Below are 23,498 nucleotides of genomic sequence, written 5' to 3'. Positions count from 1 at the left end.
TTTCTCCAGCCCTTGTCATTAGGCCCAGGGACATAACCAATAGAAGTGGCAGAAACCAGGATTTGCATACCAGGAGCAAAACCCTTGCCCGTTCATCTGTATCACATGAGGAAATTACAAAGGTTATGGCAAAGATGGCAAACTGGCAGCCCATAGGCCTTATATGGCCCATGCATGTATTTTTGCATTGGCCCACACATTTTTTTCCTTTTCTTTTTGAAAGAACTTCGTTTATTTTCATTGATCAATAGTGTTCACCAGGATCTGAAATCAAATAATGCACTTGGACTGAATATTAAGGCATCATCTAGTTGAATGAATTGAATGATTATCATTTCCTGCTGTCATTTAACTTGCATTATATGAATACACTTCTTTTTTAACAAGTTCGAATTTGTTGCCAACTTTTAAAAATTGAGAAATGTTGCAAAAAAGTCTCTTTCCAACTACTCCTGAAATATCAGATCCTCTGGCAATACTGGTTGACCCCTTTTGGTGAACCACATGGTCTTCATTTATTGGTCTCTACAGCTCCATGGTGTCACATGGAGTGTGCCACAATGACGAAGTGCCACTTGTCATTCATGGTAGACATCTTCTACAATGGCTCCCAATGAGTCCCACCTCCTGGTATTCACACCCTTTTGTAATCTCCCGTCCCCCCCATTTGTGGGCTGGACCTAGTGACTTGCTTCTGATGAGCAGACTACAACAAAAGTGATGGGATGTCACTTCCAAGATTAGGTTATAAAAAACTGTGACTTCCATCTTGTTTGCACTCTCTCTCTCTTTCTCTCTGGCTCTTCTTGCTTGATCACTCTGATGAAGCAAGCTGCCATGTTGTGAGCTGCCCTATGGAGAGGCCCACAGGAAAAGAAACTGAGGGAAGCCTCCAGCCAACACTCAGTGAGGAACTGAGGCCCTCAGTCCAACTACAGCCCGCAAGGAACTGAATTGCTGCCAACAGCCACGTACGTGAGTGAGCTTGGAAGCGGATCCTTCCCCAGGCGAGCCTTGAGATGACTGCAGCCCTGGCTGGCACCTTGATTGAAGCCTGTAGGAGACCTTGAGCCAGAGGACCCAGCTAAGCCATGCCTACAGATACTATGAGATAATAAATGTTGTTTTAAGCCACTAAGTTTGGGGGCTACTTTGTTACACAGAAATAGATAACTGAAACACCATTGATTGTTGTGCTTGTTCTTTTTAAATAATATTTTTGATGAACATGAAATATTTCTCATACCCACATCTGTGCAAAGTGAAAAAAATCTTTTTTATGGAAGAAGTTCACGTATTTGAACAGGAGAGAGCCTATTTCTTTGTGGAATTGATGAATTTTCATATACGTCTAAATAAAATGTGTCTGTTGAAAGACTACAATTTAAGATACCATTTAAAAGTAAACCATTGTAAGAAATATCAGTATACAGCTGGGCGGTGGTGGCTCACGCCTGTAATCCCAGCACTTTGGGAGGCCGAGGCAGGAGGATCACCTGAGGTCGGGAGTTCGAGACCAGGCTGACCAACATGGAGAAACCCTGTCTCTACTAAAAATACAAAATTAGCCGGGCGTGGTGGCGCATGCCTGTAATCCCAGCTACTCGAGAGGCTGAGGCAGGAGAATCACTTGAACCTGGGAGGTGGAGGTTGTGGTGAGCCGAGATCGCACCATTGCACTCCAGCCTGGACAATAAGAGCGAAACTCCGTCTCAAAAAAAAAATATCATTATACAAAAATGATGAATGCTGAAATGAAAAGAACTTAAAAATGTACTTGGAATTTCAACAGGCTATATTTCTAGATACAGATAAAATAAGTGATGCTACGAAAGGCAATTATGTATTAAATGAAAAAACTGCCAGGGGTTGAAAGCCTTTTTTATGCAGTAGTTTTATAAAAGTGTTTGTTGAGTACAACAGAAATTATGTTACAAACAAGCATTTGCAAAGGTAGGAAATACTTTTGTTCAGGATGTCAAACATTGATGGCTAAACATTCTTGGGCCAGATTTAGTCAAAAAGTTAAATTATTTTTGGAGATTTACATAGCAGCTGGTTACAACAGATTAAAAACTCTAGCCACATAGCTATACATTTAGCTGTATACCTAGCCAGTGGTTCTCAAAGTATGGTCCCAGACCAACAGCACTGTACCATCTGGAAACATGTTGGAAATACACATTCTCAGTCCCCTACCCCATCGAACCTACAGAATCAGAAACTGGCGGGAAAGGTGGGGGAGCTTATGGATCCATTTCAACAAGCCCTCCAGCTGATTCTGATACATGCTAAAGTTTGAGAGCCACTGCACTTAGGTATGATTTAAGTGTTAAGAATTTGATGTAACCTGACTCTTGGACTCATCACAGGTACATCTGGAAATACCTGGATTTTGTGTGATGAGAAAAGTCTTGAGATTTTTAATAACAATTGGTCAAAATTAGTAAGTATGGCTACAGATTGTGCTTCCGCAATAGTGTTAAGAACTGTTGGACCCAAGAAACAATTTGAAGCAGAAACACTTTCCAGGGACCTAAACTTAAAGCTATTTCTGCTAAAAGCTTCAAAATGAATCAGTCAGATCAGGAACTAGTAATTAACATTGTGGTTTGCACCACAATTAAATACTTTGCTTGGTGAATTATTAGGTGCATGTTATGGAAATCTGCCTTATTACATGGAGGTTGATTGGCTTAGTTGAACATGGTACTCAAGATACTGAAAAAAATGATTTGGCATCCAAAGGGCATTCACCACACCCGCAAAGATTGAAATAAAATATTTGGCTTGTTTGGTTGATTTTACAACTCATCTAGACACTGAATAAAAACAGCATTGTTCAGAAATACCTTCACAAATGTGTGGTTGTACTTGCTTGTTCCTAGCAAAATTATGCCTTTGGGAAACTCATTTGGCAACAGATGAACTGGCTGACTTTCCTTTGCTGAAATTGGTTTCCAAGAATTGAAAGTGATGGCCTGAATTACATTCCCACAGTTGTGGAGTTGTCTGTTGAATTCCAGAAAAGGTTCTCTGACATATTTGATGAAAATGAACTAATATTGTTCAATTAGCCTTTCTCAGTGTTTAGAGTGTGAAAGAAGAGCTACAATGGAGATTCTGAATTACTGTGCCATGGTACTGAAAATGAAGCATGATGTCATTGAAATGCCAAATTCTACAAATACCTTGGAAGTAGTTACCGAAATATAAAAAACACTGCCAAACTTCTGTGTTTGGAAATGCCTACGTTTCTAAACAGCTGTTTTCCATTATGAAATAGGATCAAATTGGTCACTTGAAGTGAAAGCATTCAAGACTCAATTCTGTACTGCATGTTGTAACAAAAATATAAGACCTAACGTTGACGTCTTGGCACATAAATGTGTCAGGCCACCAGTTCTAAGTCAAAGGAGAATAAACTACAAAAAAAAAAGTGTAATGATAAATTTTCTAGTTTTTCACTTATGTCTTTCATGTAAAATGTAAACTCCAGTATTTTGCATGTATAAACACCCACAGCTTAAATAAAAATACATTTCTGTGTGTGTGTTTTTTATTTTTAAACACAGGATCTTGCTCTGTTGCCCAGGTTGGAGTGCAGTGGTGTGAACATGGCTCACTATAACCTTGAACTCCTGGGCTCAAACAATCCTTCCACCTTAGCCTCCCCAGTAGCTAAGACTACTGGTATGTGCCACCTACACCCAGATAATTTTTAAGGTTTTGTTTTTGTTTGTTTGTTTTAGAGACAGGGTCTTGCTAGGTTGCCCAGGCTGATCTCAAACTCCTGGCCTCAAGCAATCCTCCTGCCTCAGCCTCTGAAAGTGCTGGGATTACCCACCATGCCTGGCCAAATATTACATTTTTGGAAGTTAATTTTTCTTTACTCAGCCCCTTCATTCATGTTAGCTGCCCATCCCTGTAAGCATTTACAGTCCCTAGTTCAAAGACTCTTAGGAATTTCTTGTGATCATTGTCTTCTCTGCAGTTCCTCTCCTCCTTTCTGAGGTAACCCAGAGGTTCCCTTGGATTCTCGCTCTCTTACTCCTAAGAATACTTTCCATGAGACCTCTGACTTTTCAGTCGTGAAGATTTGCTTTGGGCTAAACAAATGCCTATTCTGGTATCTACTTGTCTCAAATTATTTCTGAGGACCTTCAGACAGTAGTGCATACCACAGACTTCATCTCTGCAAAACAGACTTTCATAGCTACTTTTTCAGTCTGTGCCAGCTATTATAAATTGTAAGTCTTAGAATTGGGTAGGAATTAAGTAAATCTCCATTTTACAGATGAAGAAGCTAAGTGACTTGCCCGTGACTTGTCCCCACAAACTTTGATCATAGGTTCACTGGATGCCAAAGCTCCTGCTGTATATAACTGATAACGAAAGTTAGTATCAAAGTACAGTTTCCAGCCCATGGTTGACACACAACAGGTTTTTTAAAAATCCAAGTTTTCCCTTTTGTTCTTAAATGTGGCAGAAGATTTCATCTGCAGAAATGGGCTGGCTTCTGGCAGCCTAAGAGTAAGAGTACTAAAATTGGGCCAGGCGCAGTAGCTCACGCCTGTAATCCTAGCACTTGGGGAGGCTGGGGCGGATGGATCACCTGAGGTCAGGAGTTCGAGACCAGCCTGGCCAACATAGTGAAACTCTCTACTAGAAATACAAAAATTAGCCAGGCGTGGTGGTGGGCGCCTGTGATCCCAGCTACTTTGGGAGGCTGAGGCAGGAGGATTGCTCGAACCCAGAGGTGGAGGTTGCAGTGAGCCGAGACCACGTCATTGCACTCCAGCCTGGCAACAAGAGCAAAACTCCATCTCAGAAAAGAAAAGTACTAAAATTGGATACTCGCAAATTAAAATTAGTACCTTGATAGTGTGTACTGAACACTGGATCAGTATTCTACTACCTCTAGCTTGACTGCCGTATTTCATGGCAAAGACTACCACTTATGTGCATGTAGATAATTGAAATTCCTACAGTTGAGAGGGAAGGCCACTTTATCAATGTTTCCTTGAAGTAACTGCGGTTCCTAATTGCTGCTATTCTTTTAATACATTATTCTTTAGCTTTGTGATTATCAGTCTGGTTTCTTAATGGTTGCTTGGTGAACTCCACAATGTAGCGATGCATATTTGCATCAACAGTAGTTTCAGTCTGTAATTATTTAGTTAGAGTTCAAGGCACAGTGGCCTTCCAGTTGAAATGTAAGTCATCTATATTTCTATTGCTGAACCAGACTTACACATAATCCATCCCGCCCTCGAATCTTCTTATAAGGTGATACTTCCTTACTATCTCTGATTTCTTTTTGCCTTGGTGAGAACAGGTAGAGAAGACAGACCACAGAACTCAGCCCGAGTCAGTCACTAGTTTGGTGTATTTAGCATGGTAGAGGGGCTTGAGGGAATATGGGACAAGCTGGAGGAAGTCAAGTACTGCAGAGGTCAGAAAGCAGTATTGCCTCTAGTTTGAAGTTACTTTAACAAGCATTTATTACACTCTTCTTATGGTCCAGGCAGAGTGCTAACATAATTCTGCCACTAATGGGCTTACAATCTAGTTATTTTTTTATGCCCTTATGTTTATTATATTACTTGTGAGTTGATCTTAGTTTACTTTATGCCCACTCTTCCAGTTTCCTTTATTTGAGAAACAATGTACTTAATGGAAAGACCATTTTTATTTTTTTTTAGAGACAGGGTCTCACTCTGTTGCTCAGACTGGTGTGCAATGCACGATCTCGGCTCACTGCAGCCTCAACCTCCTGGGCTCAAGCGATCTTCCCACCTTAGCCTCCTGAGTAGCTGGGACCACAGGCATATACTATCATGCCTGGCTAGTTTTTTAAACAATATTTGGTAGAGATGGGATCTCACTGTGTTGCCCAGGCTGGAATCCTCGGCTCAGGCGATCTTCCTGCTTCTACCTCTGCCTCCCAAAGTGCTGGGATTACAGGCATGAGCCACCATGTCCAGCCCTGAAAGAGCATTATTTTAAAGTCAGACCTAATTGGTTCAAATCCAAGTACTGCCATATTGCTAGCTGTGTTATTTGGGGCAAGTTACTTAAGTTTTCCAAGCTTCTGTTTTCTCTGTTTAAATAAAGGAGAGGGAGGGGGATGAATGATGTAATACCGATTTTACAGAGTTAGAAGGATAAATGAAATATGCCTAGCCCAGTGTCTATCTTGAAATGTTAATCACTACAGTTAGTTCCATGAGGTCAAAGACTCTTGCCTTTTGTTACTGCTGTGTCTCCATACCTAGATTGGTGCCTGGCATATATCAGTGCCTGGCTCAGTACATATTGGTTGAAAGTTGAAACAGTTCATTGGTTTCCTGCTCTGTGCGAGTGGTCTATGTACTGGAGATAACAGCAGTGAATAAAACAGATTTTTAAACTCTCAGCCTTCTTGAAGCTTACATTCTAGTGATTAATACTTCTGGTTGTTTTTAATATCAAATACTCTTCAAATATTTCTGAAAGAGCCACAGTATATAATACATAAAATGGGGACTGTGAGCTCAGGTTGAAGAGAAAGTAGGAACACCAGGCCAGGTGCGGTGGCTCATGCCTGTAATCCCAGCACTTTGGGAAGCCAAGGTAAGAAGATTGCTTGTGTCCAGGAGTTTGAGACCAGCCTGGGCAACATAGCAAGACCTGTCTCTACACAAAATCAAAAATTAACCAGGCATGGTGGTGCACACCTGTAGTCCCAGCTATTTGGGAGGCTGCAGTGGCAGGGTTGCTTGAGCTCGGGAGGTTGAGGCTGCAGTGAGCCGTGATCCCGCCACTGCATTCCAGCCTTGGTGACAAAATGATACCCTCAAAAAATAAAAATTTAAAAAAGTAGAAACACCAATCCTCTCTAGTTATTTGGTCCAGTCTCCACCTACCAAAATTCTGGTTTGGGGAAGCACAGTTTGCAAGCCACTTCTTTAGACTACCTGTGGTCGGAAATGAGACATGTCTTCTCAGAGAGCTGTTTTCCCCTGAGGTTTTCCTTTTTTTTTTTTTGAGATGGAGTCTCGCTCTGTTGCCCAGGCTGGAGTGCAGTGGTGCGATCTCGGCTCACTGCAATCTCCACCTCCCAGGTTCAAGCGATCCTCCTGCCTCAGCCTCCTGAGTAGCTGGTACTACAGGCACCCGCCACCACACCCGGCTAATTTTTTTTTTTTTTAATAGAGACGGGGTTTCACCATATTGGCCAGGCTGGTTTCAAACTCCTGACTTTGTGTTCCGCCTGCGTTGGCCTCCCAAACTGCTGGGATTACAGGCATGAGCCACCACACCTGGCCTCTCCTGAGTTCTATAAACAGGTGTCACTTCCTCTCAAAAACCATCACCCCACTGACTGTTGAGGTGCCTTTACTCTGTGTTCCCATGGTACCCTGTGCTCCATAACTTCTCACAAGTTAAGTGTCTTGCTTTGTGCTGTCTGCATCCTGGCACTTAGTAGGCCCTCCACCCCTATTCACTGAACTGAATGGTGAACCAGCAATTAAAAGCTATAGATAGTCGTTCAGAATCTCAACTCTCGCTTTCTTTAAAACTCAAATGTGCTGTTTTTTCTGATCAGTTGTTTGGTTATGTTATAGTTGAATCTCTCCTAAATCATTTTACTCTCCTGGAAAATTGCAAGGTTAACGACTAAACTGGACCAATTTGGGCCAGGCGCTTACAGGTGGTACAGTGATGATAAATGTGTAAATTGAGCCAGAGTGCTCACTATTCTGATGGTCATTGTTGGCTCTTTGCCCTGTCAGGATTGAATGCAGATTGTATTTTGCTAGGAATAAATTGCCATGTTGTATGATCTGACTAGATAAGTGTTTTTTAAACTTGCTTCATCATGAAATCATCTGGGGTTCTTGTTGAAAAACAGATTTCCAGCCTGACCCTCGACCTACTGAATCAGACTCTTCAGGGGTGGGGCTTAGAACAGCGATTACTTCCAAGGAATGAGAGTAAAAGGACTATTTTCATTCTACACACTGCCATATTGATTTTTTTTTTCCCTGAATATGTACTGCTTCTATTCAGCTGCAGTTTTATCTTTTGATTAACTTACAATTCATGGTACAAAAAAAGATACAAAAGGATATATGATAAAAAATATTCCACCCCTTTCCCAGTCACTAGGTTCTCCTCCCTGGAGGGGACCAATATTATCAGTTCGTTGTGTATTCTTTCAGAGATACTATGGATATAAAAGCAAATAAATATAGTTATACATTTTATATATGTATGCACATTTTACATATATACATATTCTACACAAAAAATACTTTTTATAAACAGCATACTATGCATAATGTTCTGTACCTTGCACTTACCATTTACCATATCTTGGTGATTTTTCTATGTGTATAGATAGAGTTTTGTCATTATTTTTTATGGTTTTACACTATTCCATTGTACGTATACATTATGATTTACTTAACTCATCCCTTATTGATGGGCAATTAATTAGATTGTTTCCAGTCTTCACCTATTACAAATAATGCTGCAGTAAATATTTTGTGTTTGCAAAGGAGTTGCTCACACTTAGGCACTTTCATTGTTGTTCCCAGTGCTTTACATATCTAAAAGATAAATCCCTGAAAGGAGAATTGCTGGGGCAAAGGGTATGCACATTTGTAATTTTGAAAGGTCTTGCCAAATCGCTCTCCCTGGAGATTCTACCATTATACCCCTACCAGGAATGTTTGCAAGTGCCTGTTTCCTTCACCAATACGTTATTTGCTAATCTTGTACGTGAAACATCATGTTTCAGTATTATTTTAATTTTTATTTCTCTCATCACAAGTGAGTTTGATCATCTTTTTATATGCTTAAAATCTATTTGTTTCCTTTTTTGTGAAATGTTCTCTTACATTGTTAGGTTTTTTCCCTTCTCTATTAAGGAAATTGGTCCTCTGCACTGTAAGTTGCAAATTTTTTTGCAGATTGTCATTTGTCTTTTGAGCTTACTTACATTGGTTTTTCCCAAGCAGAAATGTTTGATTTTTTTTTTCTTATTCATCAGTCATTTATACATTCATACTGTGGAAATGTTTGGTTTTCATATAGTCAAGAGTATTGACCATTTTCTGGGGGTGTTACTGGATTTGCTCATAAACTATCCCCACTCTGAGATTATACAAAATTTCCCTCATGGTGTATTTTATTATTTTTATTATTATTATTTTTTGAGATGGAGTCTTGCTCTGTCGCCCAGGTCTTGGCTCACTGCAACCTCTACCTCCTGAGATCAAGCAATTCTCCTGCCTTAGCCCCCCGAGTAGCTGGGATTACAGGCACCAGTCACGAAACCCGGCTAAATTTTGTATTTTTAGTAGAGACGGGGTTTCACCATGTTGGCCAGGCTGGTCTTGAACTCCTGACCTGAAGTGATCTGCCCGCCTTGGTCTCCCAAAGTGCTGGGATTACAGGCATGAGCCACCGTGCCTGGGCTATTATTTTTGTGGTTATCCTAGTTAAAGTGTGAAGTATGGATCCATGTTTTTCTCCTCAAATGACTCTTCAGTTATCCCAACACCATTTGTTAAATAATCTATATTACTTTTCTAATCTAAAAACTGGATTTTTTTAAACAAATGGCATATAAATAAAGGGAAGGGGAACTGCTATACATTAAGGTCCTTAGAAGCCGTATCAACCAAATACAGCATGTGGATTCTATTTGAATCCTGATTTGAACAAAGCAACCATCAAAAGACATTTTCGGGACAATCATAGAAAGTAGAATAGGAACTAGATATTATGATATTAAGAAATTGTTAATTTTGTTGGGTGTAATAATGGTACTGTTTGTTACTTTAACTGAGAGTTAAATAATGAAGTATTTATGGGTGAAGTGATTTGATGTCTGGAATTTGCTTTAAGATATGCCAGGAATGGTCAATAGCTTATGAAAAGATATTCAACATCACTAATCCTCTGAGAAATGCAAATCAAAACCACAATGAGATATTACCTCACACTCATTAGGATGGCTACTGTTAAAAAAACACACAGAAAATAAGCATTGACAAGGATGTGGATAAATTGGAACCCTTATGCACTGTTGGTGGGATTGTAAAATGCTGCAGCTGCTGTGGAAAACAGTATGGAGGTTCCTTAAAATATTAAAAATAGAACTACCATATAATTCAGCAATTCCACTTCTGAGTATATATGTAAAACAATTGAAAGCAGGATCTCTAAGAGATATTTGCACACCCATGTTCATAGCAGTACTATTCACAGTAGCCAAGAGTTGGAAGCAACCCAAATGTCTGTTGATGGATGAATGGATAAACAAAATGTATCGCATACAATGGAATATTATTCAGCCTTAAAAAGGAAAGAAATCCTGTCACATGCTACAATATGGATGAACACTTGAGGACATTATGCTAAGTGAAATAAGCCAGTCACGAAAGGACAAATTCCATATGATTCCGCTTATATGAGGTATCTAAAGTTTAGTCAAATTCATAGAGACAGAAAATAGAATTGTGGTTACCAAGAGCTAGGAGGAGGGAGAAAAGGGAGCTGTTATTTAATGGATATAGAATTTCAGATTTGCAAGATGAAAAAATTCTGGAGATACGTTATATAACAATGTGAATATCCATAACACAGCTGAACTGTACACTTAAAAATAGTCAAGATGGTAAATTTTATGTGGTTTTTAATCACAACAAAAAATATTAAAATACCATAAAAAGGCCAGGCATGGTGGCTCACGCCTGTAATCCCAGCACTTTGGGAGGCTGAGGCGGGTGGATCACCTGAGGCCAGGAGTTCGAGACCAGCCTGACCAACATGATGAAACCCTGTCTCTACTAAAAATACAAAAATTAGCCGGGCCTGGTGGCATGTGCCTGTAATCCAGCTACTAGGGGGGCTAAGGCAGGAGGATCGCTTAAACCTGGGAGGTGAAGGTTGCGGTGAGCCGAGATCATGCCACGTTTCTGAGCCTCAGTTTCCTCCTCTGTAAAATGGGGCTTCTAATACCTGCATGGTGAGGTTGTGATGAAGAGAGAGAAAATATCACACTTAGTAACTATCCCTGGTACAAGGTAAATGGATGCTCAACCAATGACTTGTATGAGTGATGTGCTGGAAGAAACTATTACCAGGGGACAGCATAAAACTTTACTCCTACCTTGACACATCTGGAGTTACTCATATCTCTAGGCATAAATATGTTACAATACTTTTTGGCTCCTTTGCCTGGATATCAAATAAATATCGACCTTGCTTCACTGTCTGCTTACTGGTGTCTCTCCCCTTGTGTGTGTCATGACTAGCAACTGTAACTAGACTCCTTTTCCATAATCTAGCAAAAGTTTAATGCATTGAAACTCCTGTTAAACTCCAGAAAACTACCATTCCAACTTAAATGACAAATAGATTAGTTGAGTTGAAAAAAACTATCAAGGTCCACAGGCTCTAGAGCCAAAATCTGGGCTTTGCTCCTTCTAGCCATATGACCTTGGGGCTAACAATGTGTAAAATGGGGATAGTAATAATAGGTATGCCCTCACAAGGTTGTTGTGAGTATTAAATGAGTTAATGCACATAGTGCATATTCAGTATCTGTTAGCCATTATTATTACTATTACGTACCAGGTCTTATGTGGGAGCCAGGAATATAGAGGTAAATTCTCTCTACGGTCAAGGAACTTAATCTGGTGGAGCCAGTATACAGATAATTTCAGTATACTTCAAGTACAGCAATAGAGGCATGTACAGGAAGAGTACTTAACAGTTTACCTCTATTACATAAAAAATAGTGATCTCCAGGAAGAAGCGTGGTACAACAGAAAGTGTGCATTCCGGAGTCAGATCAGCCTGGATTTGAATCCTGTCTACCACACTCACTCATTATGCAACTTTGGGGGCAGCCAATCTCTCGTAGCCTTAGTTTCCCCATTTCTAAAATGGGGTGTAGTTTCTGACTTCTCACTGTTGGAAGTGCAACTGTTTAGGTGCCCTGCGATGTACGGTGCTACTAAGAAAAAAAGCAAAGACTTTTTAAAAACAGTTAGATAAACTTAGATTTCTGTGTCTATTTCTATGTCTAAGTTTTTCATCCATATGTACCTACCTAAGGTTAATGATGAGATAATATATATATAATATGTACAGCACATAGATGCCGAGCAATAAATAATAGCTTTATTATCTAACAGAAGTCTCTAATGTTATTGTTTGAAGTAAAAACTTAAGTAATATATACCTTGTTAATTTCAGTATTCTAATTTTTAAGAGCCTCAGGGCAAGTTTCATGAAAGGAATGAAAAAAAAAAAAAAACCGGGGGAATGAACACAAACGCTGTCTGTGTTTACAGTAATAATCAAGTTGTAGACTGGGAGAGCATTTTTGTTTTGTTTTTTAAGAGTATTCTGTTCTGGTTGGGCACAGTGGTTCACGCCTATAATCCTAGCACTTTGGGAGGCCAAGGCGGGAGGATCACTTAAGCTCAGGAATTTGAGACCAGCCTGGGTAACATAGTGAGATCTCATCTCTATATTTAAAAAAAAAAAAAAAAAAAGTAAAAAATTTTAAAAGAATGTTCTGTCACATACAATTTCAAATTTCACCAAATTTTCACTAAATAAAATTTAGTTGCTAAACCTCCTGACCTAACAATACAAATCAGCTTCTGTGGCATGACACGTTCTCTTCTTCCCTCCTAGGTCTTTCAGAGCCTTGAAGACCACCATTTGGAAGTGGTGGCGTTTTTCAGGGAAAATGGCTTCCATGGCCTTCTTGCCCATGACTCCGAGTATGCTCTCTACAATATTCCCTCTTACTACAGTTCCCATGCTCTGAAACTGAGCTGGAATGGGAAGAACCTCACTACCAACCAGTTCCTGATGCAAGAAGTAGCCAAGCAGCTGGGCCTGAAGAGGATGAATTTCCCCATATTTGCTGCACTGCTAGGTAGGTCATCCAAAGAAAAGACTGCAGTGATTGGTAGTTTCCTCTTCTGGTGTTAAGAGATGAAGACTAGAGTGATTTAGCCTGTCATCATTAGATTTGTCTTCTTAAACTCTTCACGCTAAACACTGTGCTGGGGAGAACTCAGCATGGTTTTTGGGCTTCTTGGTAGAGCACACTAAAACTCAGCATGTTTGTTTTGTGGATTGCTACAGGTTATTCCAGAACATTATTTAGATTCCTGTAAGCCTTCTTCTTTTGCTACATTTTATAACTCTTCTATGCAGAGTATTCTCAAGCCAAATGTTTTATTAGCCCTAGACAACTTTGGTTCCCCACACAGAGCATTAACATTTCTTCCCCAGTGTCTCAATTTAGATCGGAAAGACAAATTGTTGATTATGTTTTTCTCTTTGTTTCTTTTGTGCTAATATTTTTTATGAAAATTTCCAAATATACAGCAAAATAGAAAAAGGGCTTTGCAGTAAAAACTCTATATCCACCACCTGTATTCTGCCATTAACATTTTACTCTAATTGCCTTACATATCTATCCATTCCTTTACTCATCCATCAATCTGCCTCTTATTTTATTTTATTTATTTTTGAGACAGAGTCTCGCTCTGTCGCCCAGGCTGGAGTGCAGTGGCACGATCTCGGCTCACTGCAATCTCTGCCTCCCAGGTTCAAGTGATTCTCCTGCCTCAGCTTCCTGAATAGCTGGGACTATAGGCACCCGCCACCATGCCCAACTAATTTTTATATTTTTAGTAGAGACAGGGTTTCACGACGTTGGTCAGGCTGGTCTTGAACTCATGACCTCAAGCAATCCACCCGCCTCGGCCTCCCAAAGTGCTGGGATTACAGGCGTGAGACACCATGGCTGGCCCAATATATCTCTTAAAGATGTGTTTCAAAGTAAATTGCAGAGAGTTGATTATGTTTTGAATTGGTTTTTTAAGTACTTAGTGCATGAAGGTTAGTATTCTGCCTCAGGCATGACCTTTGTTCTATAATTCCAAAGGACATAAGTTTGGATAATATAATGGAGTCAGCACACGTTTTGGAATTAGGCCATCAGCAAATCACTGAAGTGACATCTCCCTGGTTTCAGTTTCCTCATCCGTGAAATGCGGATAATAATCCCTCATGGTGTTATTGGTAAAGTGAAATGAAATAAGGTGTACAAAATGCCCAGCACTCATTAGGCAGTTAGTAATTGGTGGCTGCTATTATAAAAGGCAACATGACTTAGGGGATAAGTAATAGCATGGGCTTTGGGCAGGGGATAAGTAATAGCATGGGCTTTGGAGTTACATTCCTAGCTTTTTATCTTGGTGTGTGTACCTATTGGCCAGACCACATTGGGCCAAGTCACCAGACATGTCTGAACCTCAGTTTCCTTATCTATAAATGTAAATGATAATATTACCATACATAGTCATTATAAAGATGATACATATAATACACATGAAACATATTAAGTGATCAACACAGAACTACTGTAAGTATTACATTAAGAATATAGACCTATGTGAATTTTTTGATCATTTTCTCTCCCAGGACCCCTTTCATGGCCTGGAGGTTCTAAGAAAACATTTGTACAGTCAATAAATGACAAATGTACTTTATAGGTAACCACATCCTCCCAGATGAGGACCTGGCTGCTTTTCACTGGAGCCTCTTGGGACCAGAACATCCTCTTGCATCACTTAAGGTAATGTTCCCTATTTCTTGCCTATACAGATTAGGGGATATGAGGTTTTTATTAGAGTTTTGATGGAATAATTATCTTACATTAGATTTAAAATATTATACATACAAAAGAAAAAAATATTGGTTATGGCAAGGTGCAGTGGCTCACACCTGTAATCCCAGCACTTTGGGAGGCCGAGGTGGGCAGATCACCTGAGGTCAAGAATTCAAGACCAGCCTGGCCAACATGGTGAAACCCCGTCTCTACTAAAAATACAAAAATTAGCCGAGCGTAGTGGCAGGCACCTATAACCCCAGCTACTCAGGAGGCTGAGACAGGAGAATCGCTTGAACCTGGGAGGCAGAGATTGCAGTGAGCCAAGATCGTGCCACTGCACTCCAGCCTGGGCAACAAAACAAGACTCCATCTAAAAAAAAAGACAAAAAAGAAAAACTTGGTTATGATCAATACCTTTAATATCTCAAGAATTCATACAAATCTATAAAGAAATATACTGATAACCCAATAATGAAATAATGAACAAAGGACAGAAGCAGAAAATTAACAAGAGAGAAAATACAATGACTAGATATTCAACCTCACTATTGATCAGACATGTAAATTACATGATCAGTGTGATTTTTCTTTCTTTTTTTTTTTTTTTTGAGACAGAGTCTCACCCTGTCGTCCAGGTTGGAACGCGGTGGCATGAACTCAGCCAGCTCACTGCAACCTCCACCTCCTGGGTTCAAGCAATTTTCATACCTCAGCCACCCAAGTAGCTGGGATTACAGGCCTGGCTCATTTTTTTTTTTTTTTTTCTGAGGCAAAGTCTCACTCCGTCACCCAGGCTGGAGTTCAGCGTTGCAATCTCAGCTCACTGCAACCTCCACTTCCCAGGTTCAGGCAATTCTCCTGTCTCAGCCTCCCGAGTAGCTGAGATTACAGGCATGCATCACCATGCCCAGCTAATTTTTGTATTTTTAATAGAGACAGGGTTTCACTGTGTTGGCGAGGCTGGTCTCGAATTCCTGACCTCAAGTGATCTTCCCCCCTCAGCCTCCCAAAGTGCTGGGATTACAGGCATGAGTTACCACACTCGGCCACTGTGAATTTTTTTTTTTTAACTTAACAGTTGAACAAATATTGAAAAATTAGTTTACCCACTGCTATCAAGACTGTTGCAGCCAGGGCACGGTGGTTCGTGCCTGTAATACAAAATTAGCCAGGTGTGGTGGCACGTGCCTGTAGTCCCAGCTACTCGGGAGGCCGAGGCCGGAGAATCACTTGAACCCGGGAGGCAGAGGTTACAGTGAGCCGAGATCACGCCACTGAACTCTAGCCTGGGTGACAGAGTGAGACTCCTGACTCAAAAAAAAAAAAAAAAAAGACTGTTGTGAGACTGATACCTGCATACACTTCTAGTGGTAGTATAAGTTGGTGATTATATTCTATTTCCCTCATTCTTTCATTCTCCTAGATGACTGTTTCATACCTTCTCTGTCCTCAAGCCTCTAATACTTTCTCCTCATTTGCTCACTCTCAGTTCATGACCTCACTTCCTGTTTTACTGAGAAAATGGAAGCAATGGGAAGAAAACTTCGATGAGTTCTTACCCCCTCTTCACCTCACCTACATGAAGGTGTTATCCCCTCTGTGGCCACATATTCTGCCTGCCTCCTATTAATTGTGCATGGCCTGTCCATGTTCCTATCTAAGGCCAATCCCTCTACTTACACTAGGTCCCATCTCTATTTATTTTTAAAAAATGTTTTTAAGAGACAGGGTCTTGCTATGCTGCCCAGGCTGGAGTGCAGTGGCACAATCATAGCTCAAGTGATCAATCCTCCTGCCTAAACCTCCTGAGTAGCTGGGACTATCAGGCACAGCTCCCATCTCCTTTGGCCAACTTAAGAGCATCAGTTCAGCAATTCTCCCCCTTTTTCTCCTGCATCATCAATTTTCCTCTTTTCATTGGCTCTTTCTAAATTGTGTAAGCATGCATTATGAAGTTTAAAAATACAACTTTATTTTTTTTACAAAAAGCCTCTGACCTCACTCTCCCCACCCAAGCTACTGCTCTATATTTCTTCTTATAGAAAACTCCTCTAAAGACTTGTTTACACGTGAGTTGCTTACTATTCCCTTTCCCTGTTTGCTTTTCAATTGATTTGCTGAAATTGCTCTCAACAGGGTCACCAATATAACTTCTCAGTTAATAAACCCAGTGGCCAGCTGTCAGTTTTCATTTTACTTGACCAGTCAGCAGCATTTGACACAGATGCTCACCCATTCTTCCATAGAACACTTTTTTCACTTGGCCTTAAGGACACTACTCTCTTCTTATTTCCTTCCTACCTCGTTGACTGCCACTTCCCAGTCTCCGTTGCTGCTTCCTTGTCTTTTCCACATGTTAAAGGTGGAATAGCCCAGAGTTCCATCCTGGTTCCTTTCTCTTTTCTTTTCTGGTTTATTTGTTTGTTTGTTTGTTTGTTTGTTTTTGAGACAGGGTCTCATTCTGTTGCCCAGGCTAGAGTGCAGTGGGGCGATCATGGCTCACTACAGCCTCGAACTCCCGGACTCAATTGGTCCTCCTGCAGCAGCCTCTTAAGTAGCTGAGACTACAGGCACATGCCATCATGGCTGGCTAATTTTTTTTGTATTTTTTGTAGAGATGTGATCTCACCATGTTGCCCAGGCTGGTCTTAAACTCCTATGCTCAAGCGATCTTCCCACCTCAGCCTCCCAAAGTGTTGGGATTATAGCCATGAGCCACCATGCCCGGCGCCTTCTCTTTTCTGTCTCCACATATGATTGATCCCATATAGTCTTATGACTTTAAATACCGTCTGTCCGTTGATGACTCCTAAGTTTTGTGTCTTCAGCTCTGACCTCTCCCTTGAACTCCAGATTCTAATATCTAACTGCCAATTCAATATTTTCATTTACATATCCAATAGGTATCTTAAAGTTATATGTTCAAGTGGAAATTCCTGATCTTCTCCCTAAACGTGTTTCTCCTACAGCCTTCCTCATTTTTGTTGAAGGCAACTTCATCCTTCCATTTTGTTTCTTTCTTTTTTTTGAGATGGAGTCTCGCTGTGTTGCCCACGCTGGAGTGCAGTGGCACAGTCTCAGCTCACTGCGGTCTCCACCTCCTGGATTCAAGTGATTCTCCTGCCTCAGCCTCCTGAGTAGCTGGGACTACAGGCGTGCGCCACCACATCCAACTAATTTTTGTATTTTTAGTATAGACAGGGTTTCACCATGTTGGCCAGGCTGGTCTCAAACTCCTGAGCTCAAGTGATCCACCCACCTTGGACTCCCAAAGTGCTGGATTACAGGTGTGAGCCACTGCACTCAGCCCATCCTTCCGTTTTCTCAGGCTAAAATCCTTGGGGGTCATCCTGACTTCCCCCTCTCTCTCCCATACCCCACATCTCATTTGTCAGCAAATACCATCAGCTATCCCTTCAAAATATACCTACTTCTTACCATTTGCACTGCTGCTACCCTGGCCAAGCCACCATTATTTCTTGCCTGGATTATTATAATAGCTTACTAACTATTGGTCTTCTACTTACACTCTTCCCCTTACCTCCATTTTATTCTCAATATAACAGGAGAGCGACCCTTAAAAAAAAAAAAAACTGAGATCCTGTCACTTCTCCATTCAAAATCCTTGGCCGGGCACTGTGGCTAACACCTGTAATCCCAGCACTTTGGGAGGCTGAGGCGGGTGGATCACTTGAGGTCAGGAGTTCGAGACCAGCCTGGCCAACATGGTGAAACCCCATCTCTACTAAAAATTTTTGAAAAGGCTGGGCGTGGTGGCTCACGCCTGTAATCCCAGCACTTTGGGAGGCCAAGGCGGGCAGATCACGAAGTCAGGAGTTTGAGACCAGCCTGACCAACATGGTGAAACCTCGTCTCTACTAAAAACACAAAAATTAGCTGGGCGTGGTGGTGCGCACCTATAATCCCAGCTACTCAGGAGGCTGAGGCAGGAGAATGTCTTGAACCTGGGAGGTGGAGGTTGCAGTGAGCTGAGATCATGCCACTGCACTCCAGCCTGAGTGACAGCGAGACTCTGTCTCAAAAAAAAAAAAAAAATAGCTGGGTGTGGTGTTGCGTGCCTGTAACCTTAGCTACTCGGAAGGCTGAGGCAGGAGAATTGTTTGAACCCAGGAGGCAGAGGTTGCAGTGAGTCGAGATCATGCCGCTGTACTTCCTCCTGGGCGGCAGAGCAAGACTCCGTCTCAAAAAAAAAAAAAAATTATCCAGTGGCTCTTTATGTCACTCTCCCAATCCTTACCATGGCCTACAAAGCCCTTTACTGTGGTCCCCTCTCATATCTGATCTCTTTCTTTCTTTTGCTCTTAGAACCTTTGCACTTATCATTCTCTCTACTTGGAATACTTTTCCTCTCATAGCTATTTCTTCACTCCTGAAGGTTTTCTAAAATTTCATTCTCAGTGAGGCTTTTCCTGATCACCCTATAAAAAATTATATGCACACACTTCTGAAGTAGGGATTGTCTAGAAAACAATTAGCACATATATATTTGCATTCCCTAGCTTCTTCTCTGCTCTTCTCTCCACAGCACTTATCTACATCTAGTACTCTACATCTAGTACAAGCCCGGTTAATTTTTGTATTTTTAGTAGAGACGGGGTTTCACCATGTTGGCCAGGCTGGTCTCGAACTCCTGACCTCAGGTGATCCGCCAGCCTCGGCCTCCCAAAGTGCCGGGACTACTGGCATGGGCCACCGCGCCCAGCCTACACTATACATTTTACTTATTTAGTTTAACTTCCCTCACCCTATCCCAACACATCTACACTAGAATTTAAGCTCCCATGAGGGCAGAGATTTTTGTCTGTCTTGTTCACTGCTGTTTCCCTGGTGCCTAGGACAGTGCCTGGCACATAGTAGGCAGTAAATATTTAAGGAATGAATAATAAAGCCTTTTGGCAAAACAATTTATAAAAATTCAGAAGGCTTTAGGAAATTTATACCCTCTGCCTCAGTAATTACAGTTTGAGGAAGCTTGTAATTAAATAATTGGAAAGTGGGCAAGACATCATACCTATAGTTTATGAAAGCATTAAAAACTTTTTCTTTAAAAATTTAAGGGCCAGGTGCAGTGGCTCATGCCTGTAATCGCAGCACTTTGGGAGGCCGTGGCAGGCGGATCACTTGAGATCAGGAGTTCAAGACCAGTCTGGCCAACATGGTGAAACCCTGTCTCTACTAAAAATACAAAAATTAGCCAGGCATGGTGGCAGATGCCTGTAATCCCAGCTGCTCGGGAGGCTGAGGCAGGAGAATTACTTGAACTCAGGAACTGCACATGTATGCACATAATTATTTTCTAGACAATCCCTACTGCACCACTGCACTCCAGCCTGGGCGACAGAGCAAGACTCCGTCTCAAACAAATAATAATAATAATAGATGACACCATGAGGGAAATTTTGTATAATGTCAGAGTGGGAATATTTTATGAGCAAATCCAGTCGTGGTGCGTGCCTATAATCCCAGCTACTTGGGAGGCTGAGGCAGGAGAATCACTTCAACCCGGGAAGCAGAGGTTGCATTGAGCCGAGATTGTACCACTACACTCCAGCCTGGATGACAGAATGAGACTCTGTCTCAAAAAAAAAAAAAAAAAATGTTTAGGCATCACAAAAACAGGAAAAATAATATATAGTAAATCACCATTGTAACATCTTCCAGATCCAACAGTTACCAGTATTTTGCCACACTTTCTGGGTTTTTTTGTTGTTGCTAATGTTTTTTAAAGCAAATCCCTTTCACATTCCTCAGTACACATCTCTAAAATACTTGGGCGTTTTCTTAGATAAGCATAATGCCATTATTACTCCTGACAAAATTAATGCTAATTTCTTGGTATCATCTTAATATCCAGTCCATTTTCAGATTTTCCTGATTGTCTTAAACTGGCCTTTTGTGATTAGTTCAAATCAGAATCCAAATGTCAACTCATTATAATATTACATTTACTAGCAAAAAAGCCAAAATGTCTCATGAAAGGAAGCCTGATTAATTGTGACAGTGTCATACACAGTAGTTATCTCTGCAGGAAGATGGATGATATGTTTTTATTGCTTTATACTTTTCCATCTTTTCCAAGTGTTCTGTACTGAGAATGAAGGGGCAAAACTATTTTTAAAGAAAATATTTTAACTGTCTCTCTGTGGATTTACCGAATTTGAATTCCATATCTCCCCTCAACTTCACCCTTTTTCTTAATGATCCATCTTTGATGTCAGTGTCCCTTGTTTATCTTGCCTTTCTAGGTTCGAGCTCATCAGCTGGTTCTTCCTCCCTGTGACGTGGTGATCAAGGCTGTTTCTGAGTATGTCAGTTCCATCAAAGATCCCTCAAACCTGGATGTAGTTGGGAAGGATGTTTTCAAACAGTCTCAGGTAAGTTAGCATTCCCCTTCCTAAGAGTCCTCAATTTTCTTACCTTCTTCAGCAACACCAACAGGTCCCTGATCTTTTCTGTGACACCTAAGTTTTCCTAGCTGCTTGTCTTCTCCATGCTTACAAACGAGAGCTCCAAAATTTCCCTTAAAAAACATTACACAGCCTGGATTGAAAGTGTCCTTTACCTTTTTTTCTACTGATGATTAAAGTAGTATAAGCCCATTCTAGTCTGGGCACGGTGGCTCACACCTGTACTCCCAGCACTTTGGGAGGCCAAGGTGGGTGGATCACTTGAGGTCAGAAGTTCAAGACCAACCTGGCCAACATGATGAAATCCCATCTCTACTAGAAATACAAAAAATTAGCTGGGTGTGGTGAGGCAGAAGAATTGATTGAACCCGGGAGGCGGAGGTTGCAGTGAGCCGAGATTGCACCGCTGCACTCCAACCTGGGTGACAGAGTGAAACTTCATCTTAAAAAAAAAAAATCGGGTCAGGCGCGGTGGCTCACGCCTGTAATCCCAGCACTTTGGGAGGCCAAGGCGGGCGGATCACGAGGTCAAGAGATCGAGACCATCCTGGTTAACACGGTGAAACCCCGTCTCTACTAAAAATACAAAAAAAAAAATTAGCCAGGCGCAGTGGCGGGCGCCTGTAGTCCCAGCTACTTGGGGGGCTGAGGCAGGAGAATGGCGTGAACCCGGGAGGCGGAGCTTGCAGTGAGCCGAGATTGCGCCACTGCACTCCGGGCTGGGCGAAAGAGTGAGACCCCGTCTCAAAAAAAAAAAAAAAAAAAAAAATCGGTAAAGTAATATAAGCCTGTTCTAGAAAATTTAGAAAATGAAAACGAATTACATAAAATCTTATTACTCTTAAACAACTTGCTATAGTTACCACTCTGACATATGTCCTTCTAGTCTTTTTTTGTTTCAGTGTACACATGGTGGCTCACACCTGAAATACCAGCACTTTGGGAGGCCAAGGCAGGAAGATTACTTGAGCTTAGGAGTTTGAGACTAGCCTGAGCAACATAGCAAGACCTTGTCTTTCCCCCAAAGAAATTTGAAAATAAATTTTTAAAAATGTACACATGATCCCTGACTTAATGTTGGTTCAACTTAACATTTTTCTGCTTTCCGATAGTGCAAAAGCAATATGCTTTCAGTAGAAACTGCACTTTGAGTACCCATATACCCATTCTGTTTTTCACTTTCAGTATAGTATTCAGTACATTACATGAGATATTCAATACTTTATTATAAAATAGGCTCTGTGTTAGATGAGCTATATGCTAACGTAAGATATTCTGAGCACATTTAAGGTGGGCTAGGCTAAGCTATGATGTTCAGTAGGCTAGGTGTATTAAATGGATTGTTGACCTATATTTTCAACTTGTGATGGGTTTATTGGGACATAACCCCATCATAAATCAAGGAGCATCTGTGTACCTTAACATAAAGGAGTTCTTCCTCAATGGAAGATAATGGGCAAAGAAAAAAGACTGCTTAAAGTGAGACCACATAAAACAAGAATGAAAATTTCATTGTTAATAGTGGAAAAAGAGCTCAACTGGGATTTTATTCTACAAAATGAAACTAAAAATTATGAAAATAAGTTAGTTTTATTTTTAACAATTTGATTTATATTTTCAATTTGGATTTCTCACTTATTTTTAAAATTAACATACAGTCAAGCTGACTTGTGAATTTTAACACATGTATCAATTTATGTGACCATCATCACAATAAGAATACAGAACAGTTGTACTACCCCAAAAAACATGCTATCCCTTTGTAATAACACCCAAACCTACTTTTAACCCCTGGCAACCACCAGTTCATTTTCTGTTACTATGGTTACATCTTCTAAAGAATATCACATGAATCATACAGTATGTGATTTTTTTTTTTTTTGAGACAATGCCTCGCTCTTGTTGCCTAGGCTGGAGTGCAATGGTGTGATCTTGGCTCACTACAACCTCCGCCTCCCTGGCTTAAGAGATTCTCCTGCCTCAGCCTCCAGAGTAGCTGGAATTGCAGGTGCCCACCACCACGCCTGGCTAATTTTTTATATTTTTAGTAGAGAGGGGGTTTCACCATATTGGCCAGGCTGGTCTCGAACTCCTGACCTCAGATGATCCACCTGTCTTGGCCTCCCAAAGTGCTGGGATTACAGGCGTGAGCTACCACGCCCGGCCCAGTATGTGATATTTTGAGAATAGCTTCTTTAATTCAACATAATACCTTTGAGATTCTTCTAAGTTGCTGCGTGTTACCTGTATCAATAATTCATTCATTTTTATTGCTGAGTAATAGTCATTGTATGGATATGCCAGTTTGTTTATCCATTCACCCCTTAAAGAATATTTAGATTTATTTTGATTTATGGTGTTATGAATAG

The 23,498-nt window shown here is 40.9% G+C and overlaps 1 protein-coding gene across 4 annotated transcripts in view; it reads left to right on the top strand.

Annotated features, from left to right (window-relative positions):
- FAM120C (family with sequence similarity 120 member C) overlaps positions 1–23,498 on the top strand; it is a 109,046-nt gene that overhangs the window by 8,577 nt on the left and 76,971 nt on the right. For 3 of the 4 annotated variants that reach the window (XM_055269114.2, XM_055269113.2, XM_055269115.2), the window contains exons 2-4: positions 12,706–12,952; positions 14,583–14,665; positions 20,968–21,096. In XM_055269114.2, coding sequence (XP_055125089.1) covers positions 12,706–12,952; positions 14,583–14,665; positions 20,968–21,096 — 459 coding nt within the window. Of the gene's footprint in view, positions 1–828; positions 3,550–12,705; positions 12,953–14,582; positions 14,666–20,967; positions 21,097–23,498 lie in introns of those variants that run through there. The other variant, XM_055269116.2, reaches the window with a different exon arrangement.

This window comes from Symphalangus syndactylus, chromosome X, assembly GCF_028878055.3.
Source record: "Symphalangus syndactylus isolate Jambi chromosome X, NHGRI_mSymSyn1-v2.1_pri, whole genome shotgun sequence".
NCBI classification, from domain to species: domain Eukaryota; kingdom Metazoa; phylum Chordata; class Mammalia; order Primates; family Hylobatidae; genus Symphalangus; species Symphalangus syndactylus.
This window is presented reverse-complemented; position numbering and strand designations above follow the sequence as displayed.